The sequence below is a fragment of the Alligator sinensis genome, unplaced genomic scaffold, assembly GCF_000455745.1.
Source record: "Alligator sinensis unplaced genomic scaffold, ASM45574v1 scaffold1787_1, whole genome shotgun sequence".
Classification (NCBI taxonomy): Eukaryota; Metazoa; Chordata; order Crocodylia; family Alligatoridae; genus Alligator; species Alligator sinensis.
This window is the reverse complement of record NW_005843302.1, coordinates 84,139-94,201: the sequence shown is the minus strand read 5'-3', so window position 1 is coordinate 94,201 and position 10,063 is coordinate 84,139. Positions and strand designations below refer to the sequence as shown.

Genomic DNA, 10,063 nt, shown 5'->3' with positions numbered 1-10,063 from the left:
GGGACACCAGCCCAAGGTTTATGATTTAACTCATTACAGTGTTTTAGTCCGCCTAATAAACTAGAATTTTAAGGATCCTGAGTTGGACATTTGTAGCCAACACACACACCCCTCACCATACACATACCCACTTCACATACACAAGAGTATGTCAATAATAGGCAGAATATAATTAAGCAAGTTATGGTAATGTTAGATCGATGTTATAGCTGTGGCATTTCAGGAATCATGCAAGAGGCAATATCTTTTCTTGCTGGGGCCACCTGCCTGCTAGGACTGAGAACCAGCAGCCTTGCTTCACATGTGAGACAGAGTACCCTGAGAGGGTTGGAGCTGTGTGGGCTGGGATGGCCCTTCTGGGTAGGGGGAAATTCTGGGAAGGTTCTTAAGGGAATATGCCCCCATCTGGGGCTAGCTCTGGGACAGGTGCTGGGCAGGCTGGCAGCACCAAGGACCTGTATGCAAGGGCCTCCAGGACTGCAGAGCCGGGTCCCAGGAATTAACCCTCCAAGCCATCTGGGAGCTTTAAAAATCTCACCCCAGCCCCTGGGGAAGCGCTCTCAGGCCCTAGATCCCTCCCCCCACACCCCAATCTAGGTGTTCCTGAGGGCAAGCGTTCCCTGCTCAGCAGATGCAATTGCCCACACAGCCTTTACATTTCAGGAGCTAATTGATATGAACTGTGCCATCCCCCACCTGCAATTTGCCTTGATCAAAACCTGGCTTTGCCCACTCCCCGTGCTGCCCAGGGGGTGAGGCAGCTGGCCAAAGGAGCCTGCTGAAGGCAGATTATGGTGGTTAGTCAGCAGCAAATTACCAGCAGCTGGCAGAGGGACCAGCTTGTGGGGAGGATAGTCTGATACATAACTGCACAGTTGGCTGGGGAGTGGGGAGATCCCTGCACACTGAAAAATGAATTAATTTAGTACAATGCCTCTCACTTTGGACCTGGGAAGTCTTTTTGAGCTAGCCTGTTGGACCTGGGGAGTCCTGTGATCAGGAGGGGGCCATTTGCTCTGAAGGGCAAATGAAAGCACTCCAGGGTGCACTCTTGAGGTGCCCAAGAAGTTATTAATTCTTTGATGGACCCAGGGGCAGATTATGGGGTGACTGCACCGCTGTCAGTAAGTGTACCCTTTGGGTAGCCACAGGTAGCAAGGCACAGGGGAGCACCTATGCCAGGGCTGGGGGGTGGGGGGGGAATGCAAGACACTACAGTTTAGCACGGGGCAACTACAGCTTGCAGGATGGGGGCTGTTTCGGGAATGAGGGGATTACTGGTTTGCCTGCACCCCTTGCTGTAATTGAGTACCAGAGAGAGCAGTGGGGTGGCTCATTACATGGCACCGCTGCTGGAATTTACTGGGAATTGTGCACTGGGCTTAATTCAATTTAAAGGCCATCACTTGCAAACATTGATGCATCAATTTGAAACAAACCATTTTAAAATTTAATAAACCTATTTAATTTCATGAGGATTAAACCCTGTCATGTGTACAAGCGCCCTTGGTGGGGAATTGCAACCTGCCTCTCTGGATGAGTCACCAACAGCTCCATTCTACGACCTGCTCTGGCCCCTTTTCATCCTCCACTCCCTTTCCCTCCCTCCACACTTACCTGCTGGGCAGTGTCTGTGTGTAGGTCTGTCTGCCCCTTACTCTCAAGCCGCACCCCCTGCAGCCCTGCTGCTGCCCCTCACTCCTGACCCACAGTACCCCACATCCTTCCAGGGTATGTGGGAACCCCCCCCGACACTTTCACACACCCCACGCTCACCCCGCTACCATACAAAGTACCTGCATAATTTTGCATAACTTTGAGTTTTTCTGTGCATAATTTTGAGTTTTTAGCTGTGTGATTAAAATCATGATTAATCGTGACTAAATTTTTAATTGCGCGCCTAATTGTGATCAAATTTTGTAACCATTTGAGACCCTAGAAAGAATAAATAATCGTTTGAGAGCCCTAGAAAGAATAAATAATCGTTTAGCTGTATGAACTGCCACTGTCTGCACAGGGATGACCACAATAGATCAGAAACTGGGACCGCAGAAAACGTCCTTGGAAACATCGCTGTAGACTCCCCTTTGTCTTAGGAATGGGGAAATGTTATGAAGGAGCGCTGACTGTAGCAAGAATGAGAGCCCCCGAAGGACAAGACAGTTTCTGGATCCAGGATCTTTATTGGATTCTAACAAAACCAACACAAGCATACACCAGGTAAAGTGAAATGCTGGGGATGGAGACAGAAACCACCAGCTCTGTGGATGTGGAAGCACGTGACACTGCAAACACCCTGGGGATATGCAAGTACCAGGGACAGTACACTGCAGACTGGAAACTCCCCACGGGCTCCAAAGAGCAGTTTTGGGGGCCTCTTCTCCACCCAGAGAAGCAGAAAGGAACTGGTACCCAGGCCCCTCAGGAGCCCACAGCTCCCCATCCCCAGGGCCTGAGCCCCTCAGCCTTGCTGCTTTAAACTCCACTCCCACCTCTGAAGCCAAGTCCCCCCACAACGTCAGATCAAACATGGAGCAAACCCAGCTCCTACTCATCAGTCTCTCCTCACATATAGGAGATTGGCTCTGACCATCTTCACCCGACTTGTGCGCTGCTGCTGCTGGAGTCCCTGGCGGTGATGGCTGAGCAGATGGAAAGTGGCAGGTGCTTCCTGCTCCTCTCCCTTCTCCTCCAGGTAGTGGCAGGGCAGCCAGTGCAAGGAGATTTCTCACCAATTAAAAACAAGCCATTTCAGCTCCTCTATGACCAGACCAGGCTTTATTCCTTTTACAGCCTCCAGCTCTTGCTTGATTTCTGCATCTAGTTTGTGCAGGCTCAACCTTTGGGGGGTAAATGAGCAAAAAAAAGGAAGAAAGAAAGAAAAAAAGCATTACTTCTTTGCGGGTAATGCCATATAGAAGTCATGGACCCCAGGACACCACACACCACGGGGGTCTTTGCTGGGACAGACCTTGTCCTGCAGCAGCGCCTCAGAGCCCCAGCACAGAGCAGGCCCCCCTGGACAGGCCCTGCACACAGAGAACAAAAGTGCGGCCCTTGCTAATAAGAGCCCCCCCCTGCTGAAGCCCACAGTGTCTCTGTCATTCCCACCCATTCCTGCTGCTCCCACCACCACCAGCTGCTTTGCACTGAAAAGAAAGGGGAGGACAAAGACTGGGTTTTGGTCTGGAGCCTTTTCCTTCTGCCCACCCAACTGCCACGGTGAGCTCTGTTCAGAGCACAGCACGTGCAGGTGGGACCATGCAGCCCTTACCTGGTGCTGAGCCCTTCCCCATACAGTCTCACTAATCATCTCTGCGTGGAAGCAATATCATTTAAACTCTCACTGCTGTGTCCCAGTGCCAGCTTATGACATGCTGAGGCCCTAAACTATGTCCAGTTTAAAAAGGCCCATACAATAAAAATAATACTTATTCTCACAGAAAGGAGCTGAAAATATAAATATGAAAGCTTTATATATGCATCTATGCAAAGGTGAAGACACAAAGCAAAAATTATAATCTAATTAAAACACATGTCTTGCAGCATGCCTGTTTGCCATATAGATGTATATTTTTGTCATTTTAGAATGAACATGCTATATTTAGAGAGTCATTTTCCCATATCTCCTTTATTTACTAACTGATTATTATAAAACTTGATATTGAGTCAGGTTTTTTTTTTTCTTATTATTTAGAGTCCCCTTATGTTGTGAGGCCCTAAACTGCAGTTTAAGCCTAAATCCAGCACTGCTGTGTCCTACAGCACCTCCTCACAGGCTGCAGTAGCATGTTTCCCTACAGGCTGTTTCTAGCAGCTGTTGTGCTCCTGCAGCCTTGGGCAGAAACTGCCTCTGGATTGCAGATGGGGAGGTCAGGATCCATCCCAGCTACAAGCACGGCAGCAGCATTGATCTGATCCTTGTGCTTGTTGTACAGCCAGGTTGGGAGAATGAGATGCTGCCCCCCACCCAAAGCAAGCAAGCAGGAACCAGGTCTCTGAGTCAGAGTATGGGGCTCAGCAGTGTAACACCCACTGAGGGAGGTGCCCTTGCACCCAGGACATTTCAGATTAATGGAATTACCATCTTTATTCCAATCCAAGATGAGGCTGGCTTTTCTATTCATCATGGGGAAAAAAGCCCCGTCTGGGATCCAAGTAGAAGGTGGATGGGACAGAGTGGGGTGCAGGAGGTGGATGCTGTAGCTCCAACAGTGGCTTCAAGTCCAGGTCAAAGCCACAGTTATATCCACAGTAGCTGCCTACCCCCACTCCCTGCACCACCTGTGCCTGTGCCACCCCAACTCCCACCAACTACATTACTCTCAGGTGTTTCTCAATCTATTCCTTCCCAGGCCAAAAAGCACATGGAAACTTCAGCCCCTTCCCAGCAATGTGTAAGTATCCAGCAAGAGAAAGGGGCAAAGTGGTGCAGAGGCTGCAGAAATGGGCAGAGACTGGAGGACACAGGTGGGATCAGAGGCTGAAGAGGGCAGGTGGCAGGGGGTACAAGAAACAGGTAGATAAGTACCACAGAAGGCAGGTTCCAGGGGGCACAGATACAGGGGGTGACAGGAGGCAGGGGTAGGCAGTGCTGGCACTGTGGGGTGGTAGGGAGGATGCACAAGTGGGGGAGGAAGGGGTAAACCTGGCCCCCTCTGCATGCCCCCATGCTGCTTCTTTTCCCACTGTAGCCATTTGGGGGTGGGGGGAGGATTTAATATGACCCACCAATAATTAGTTTCTACACATGAAAAACCATAACTAATCAATTAAATTCCCATATATATAATCTAATTGTTGAGGGGTTGTCTTAAAGTTGAAGTCATCTAGGATTCAGGTAAATATGATGGATCCTCACATGCAAAACACCCACGATTGTGCTGTTAGAAACACTGGTCACAGATTGAATCCCTCAGCTCCCAGAGGGCCCATATCACAACAGCCCTGGGACAGCCACATCAACCCAGCAGGCATGATCTTCTGAGGAACCACTCATTCCCAAATCTTTCCCTTGAACATTTACAGTTGCAAAACCTCAGTCACTCTAAAATCTGCTCTGGTGTGTCCTCGAGTCCCATTTACAACACCACGGGGCTAACACCTGTGCAAAACTGTTGCTGAGAAAAAATTACAAAGAAAGTCAGGGAGAAAGGGAGCTTTAGAGTCTGGGAAAGAGGAGACTGAGGGAAGATTTGGTAACAATCTTCACCTACATTAGGGGTTCCCAGGTGGCAGATCAATGGGCCATAAGCAGTACAGGAAGGATTCAAATATGACCCATGGTGTTGCATGGCTCTGGAACCCAAGGGGTGATTGCCCCCACCACTCACTCCTGCATTGTTTGCGAAGTGCCAAATTTTGGGTCTTCAGTGGCTGCTTCAGTGGTTATTCAAGATCAGCAGCAGGGGAAAGGATGGGGTGGGGAGGCAAATCAGTGGCAATAATCAGCCCCTCAGTTCTGGAGCTGCTCTACCACAGCGGCTCTGGCAGCTGTGCTGATAACCTGCTGCTCCTCTGCCAGATGGGCTCATCCAGCCACTGAGAAGCTACAGTTTGGATACAGCCTGTGGGAAGTCAAAGGGTCCAGTTCCAACATATAACTTGGACAGCCCTGACATACATGATTGTAGGTGCAGAGGATCCTCTGTGTCTGCAAGGGATGGGGAAAGAAGGAACAGTCTTACATTACTTCAGAGGAGATCAGCCTTGGATATGAGAGTTTCTAACCATGACATTGCTTAGGCATTGGGACTTGCTAGATAGGCAGTGTGGAGAATCTCCGCCCTTGGATGGTTTTAAGAGTAGTTTGGATAAATATTTGGATGGGAAGATTAGGACAGGGATGATCCTGCCTTAAATTGGGGGTTGGATAAGATGTGACCACCTGAAGCCCGTGCATCCCGATATTCCTGTGACACCGTGAAGCCCTAAACATTTCATAATGTATTTGTTGTCAGATCCACAGAATTTCTTACTAGGGCTATGTGAAATTTCGCCCCCAGTTTTATTTCGACACTGTTTCGAGGTTGAAACAGCAAAATTGAAATGAAATAGATATGGCCAAAACAGCCTTGAAACGAAGCGAGGCAAGTCGAAATGTTTTGCTGTTTTGACGTTTTGTCCATAGGCTATAATGGGGAAGGTCAAAACAGCCTATGACTTTGTCATTTCTGGACAGATTTGGATAAAACTTACAGAAATGGTAGCCGCTTATGAGGGCATAAAGCGTGCCAAGTTTCAAGAAGATAGGTGCAGGGGGTTCAGAGAAACTGCACCCCAAAGTCTTGAGAGCCAAACTTGTGTCATGTGTATGTGTTAAGCCACAGTTAGGTCAAAACTGCAAGCATGCTAGCCCATACTGAGGCCAAAAAGCCTGCCAAGTTTCAAGGAGATAAGTGCAGGGGTTTGGGGGAAACTGCACCTCAAGCTGCAGACAAGCAAAACTCGTGACATGGGTGACACTGTGCGTGCTAAGGTGCAGCAGGGTGAAAGCTGCAGGGATGGTAGCCCCTGGTGCGGCCATGAAGCCTGCTAGCTGTCAAGGAGATTAGTGCAGGGGTTCTGGGGTCCTGCACCTGTGGCTGCTGACAGACAAAACTTGTGACATGGGTGCTTGTGCAACTGACTGTGTCTGTGTTGGGGCAGTTGATTGTCTGTATTGATTATTTCCTCTCCTTAGTCTGTCTGTGGTTTTGTAGGTGTTAATCCATGCTCATTATGTAGTAGCTAGGTACTATGTACTGAGCTGGTCCCTGAGTGAATCATTTTTGATTGGTAACGGGTAACACAGTAACTTAGCAGCCAGGCCTGAAGTAGTCTCCCCCTCACCCTGCTCCAGTGCCCCAAGACAGACACAGTTGCACAAGCACCCATGTCACAAGGTTTGCCTATCAGCAGCTAGGGGTGCAGGGCCCCAGAACCCCTGCACTTATCTCCTTGAAACTTGGCAGGGTTTGTGGCCTCAGGAGGGGCTACCACCCCTGTGGTTTTCAGGCCACTGCGCCTTAACACACAGTATCATCTATAGCATGAGTTTTGCCTGTCAGCAGCTTGAGGTGCAGTTCCCCACAAACCCTTGCACCTATCACCTTGAAATTTGGTAGGCTTTGTGGCCTCACCAGGGGCTACCATCCCTGTGGTTTTGACCTCACTGTGGCTTGACACATACACATGACACAAGTTTGGCTCTCAAGAATTTGGGGTGCAGTTTCTCTCAACTCCCTGCACCTATCTCCTTGAAACTTGGCATGTATCATGCCCTCAGAAGGGGATGCCATTTTTACAAGTTTCATCCAAATCAGGCTAGAAATGACAAAGTTATAGCCTGTTTCAACCTTCCCCATTATATCCTATGGGGCGAAACGTCGAAACAGGGTCAAAACGGCAAAACGTTTCAATGGAACGAAACAGAAAAGCCGTTTTGACTCGGAAAAAAAGTTGAAATGAAACACTGTTCTGTCAAAACATCAAAATGCTGATCGAAACGAAACACTTCCATTTTGCACAGCCCTACTTCTTACCACATCTTCCCATCTGACTTCCATCTATACTAGTCTTGTTTTTTCATTCAGTTGCTTCATGATTTTTAAATGCTTTTTATTTCCATTTTTAATTCTAGGACTTGGGGACATTTTAGCTTTTTAGTTATAGAAACTAGACACTAGGGAGGGTGTTTTGTACCCATCCAAAAACAGTGCCCCCCGTTCCAGATTTCCTTAACCCCATCCCAGATTTCATTAAAAATAATATGGTCACCCTACCCAACAGAGACCAAGCAGCACAGACCCAGGTGTGTGAAGTAAGCCTACCTATTCCACTATCCCCGAAAACTAGGAAGAAGATATTGCCTCATGTTGAATGTTTTCCACAGAGACTTAGCAAGTGCCCAGAGGAAGCCGCGTGCTCCTTACCCCAGTGTCTGTAACTTGCAGCTGGGATGTCTCAGTCCCTCGCACAGCAGCCGCACACCACCCGCTCCCAGACCAGTGTTATAACCCAGGTCCAGAAGTGTCAGGCTGGTGCTGAGAGCAGAGGCAAGATCCCCACAGGAGGCATCTGTGAGATCACAACCCCACAACCTGCAGGAGAGAGAAGGACACAGCACAGTGATCAAGGCAAAATAAGGTAATTGCAGATCCTTTCACAGGCAGCCCCATCCACCAGCCTCTCCTGAAGGACATTAACATGAAAGCCCTGCCTTAGGTCTGGTCCAAGTTTCAGGCCTTGCCCAATGACAAAACAGGAAGTTGGGAAAAATCAAGGCCCTGAGAGGGCATGGACTATATGAGCCTATTCCACAGCCCCTGTTGCTGTTTTAAATCAGGATGTTCTTGGTTTTTCATGGGCCAGCTGGGAGCCTGGATGTTGCTACTGACCCTTTGTATTCGGCCGTGGCCTCATGTGCAGCCTCCTGGAAATGGGTATGAGGCCTTTCCCAGCCACAGATTCACAATTTGGACTCATGCTCCTCATGCCCTACACAAGTCCATATGTTTCCCCCAGTACTACAGGTGTCCTGAAGCAGGGTCCTGCCCCCGTATGGAGCTTCCTGGAGTACAAGAGTGAGGCTGCCCCCCCCACTACAGGCACCATCTGCTCAACATGCCTCTTGCATGACCTCCCCTGTGATGGGCCAGTAGGGGTGCTCCTGCATCAAGTCACCCACCTAACTGTGCCTGATCACCTTCCAGGCTCTGACTGTCTCCCTTGGGGGCACCTCATGTCTGGCTGACCCCCTTCCTGGAGCACACCTGCAAGCCTGGGGGTAACGCCACCACCACTCAGCATCTGGACTGATCTTGGACCTGTGCATTCTGCGAAACACAGGCCTAATAGTCCTTGAGGGTACTTGACCCACTGCAAGAACTTGTGGTGCTTCCCTCAATCTGAAGCAGAAATAGTGGTCTCCTTTTGTCAGCCAGACCAAGGGGAGAAGCGGGCATAATCTAGACTGGGGTAGGCAACATTTTTTGGCTGGAGTGCCAAAAAAACACTGCAATGCCTACCTCCGAAGGTGCTGGAGTGTCGGCATGGCAGAAAAACAAAATGAGGGCATGGGGTACATTGCAGGATGGCCTGCTTGTGCCTGTTGCCCCCCACCCAAAGCCCCTAACCCCCCAGCCCTGCCGCCCTGTGCCCCCCAGCCCTACTGCCCCATGCCCTCCACCCCAAGTCCCTGCCCCCCAGCCCGGGCTCTGTGGCTGTCAGCAGCTACCCCAGCTCTGGGTAGCTGCTGGAGCCCAGGCTGCTCCCAGCAGGGCTTGCAGCATCCCAGCTGCCTGCTGGGAGCAGCCCAGGCTCCCGGCTGGCAGCAGCTACCCCGAGCCAGGGCCGGCTGCAGCCAGGAGGCTCCGAACAGCTGTGCCGGGCTCCAGGCTCTGGCATCAGCTCCACACTGGCACGTGCATCTGTGTGTCGGAGTGGGCGGTGAGGGAGGGGCTTGAGGCAGCGCAGCCCCAGTCTCTCCCCTGCTCCCGGCACAGAGTCTTAACTCTCAGCATTTCCCAGTACACCCTTGGCTTGGCACTGTTCTCCTCCTGCCTCCAGCCTCCATGCACTCCGAATCTACTCTCTTTCATCTGGTGGCCTGCTGCCCTGGCCAGGCTGGCCCAGCAGTTTCCAGACAGCCAGTCCTAGTTCTTACTGAGGGCAGGTGTGAGCAGCCCCGAGGTCCCCCAGGGATGCACGCCTCTGAAAGTCCCTAATGCTTGGCAGCCCCTGGCTCTGGGCAGAGCCCTCTGCCCTCTCGGCCCTGGGTCCAAGCCACCGCCCTTTTAGGGCTGTCTTGGGACCTGCCCCAGCCTCTGGTTCTGGCTGCACTAGTCTCCTGTCCCACAAGGTTTTTTCTGGGGCCTGTTCATATTGACCCTCCCTGTTGACCTCAGCCAGGCTGGGGACCCTCTCAGGGTCCCTTGGAACCTCCTCCATCCCCAAGAGTTCTTGCCCTATCCGTAGATGTTGCGGTGTCTCTCTGGAGCAATGGTATTCCTTATAGACTTCATAGATTTTCAGGGTCAGAAGGGACTTCAGCAGATCAAGTCCGACCCTCTGCCCTGGGCAG

At 50.7% G+C, this 10,063-nt stretch overlaps 1 protein-coding gene across 1 annotated transcript in view; it reads right to left on the bottom strand.

Annotated features, from left to right (window-relative positions):
• Positions 1-2,172: 2,172 nt before the first annotated feature.
• LOC102372525 (NACHT, LRR and PYD domains-containing protein 12-like) overlaps positions 2,173-10,063 on the bottom strand; it is a 35,436-nt gene continuing 27,545 nt past the window's right edge. The window contains exons 8-9 of the mRNA XM_025194776.1: positions 7,914-8,081; positions 2,173-2,840 (exon numbers count right to left, since the gene is read on the bottom strand). Coding sequence (XP_025050561.1) covers positions 2,729-2,840; positions 7,914-8,081 — 280 coding nt within the window. The 3' untranslated portion in view covers positions 2,173-2,728. The remainder of the gene's footprint in view (positions 2,841-7,913; positions 8,082-10,063) is intronic.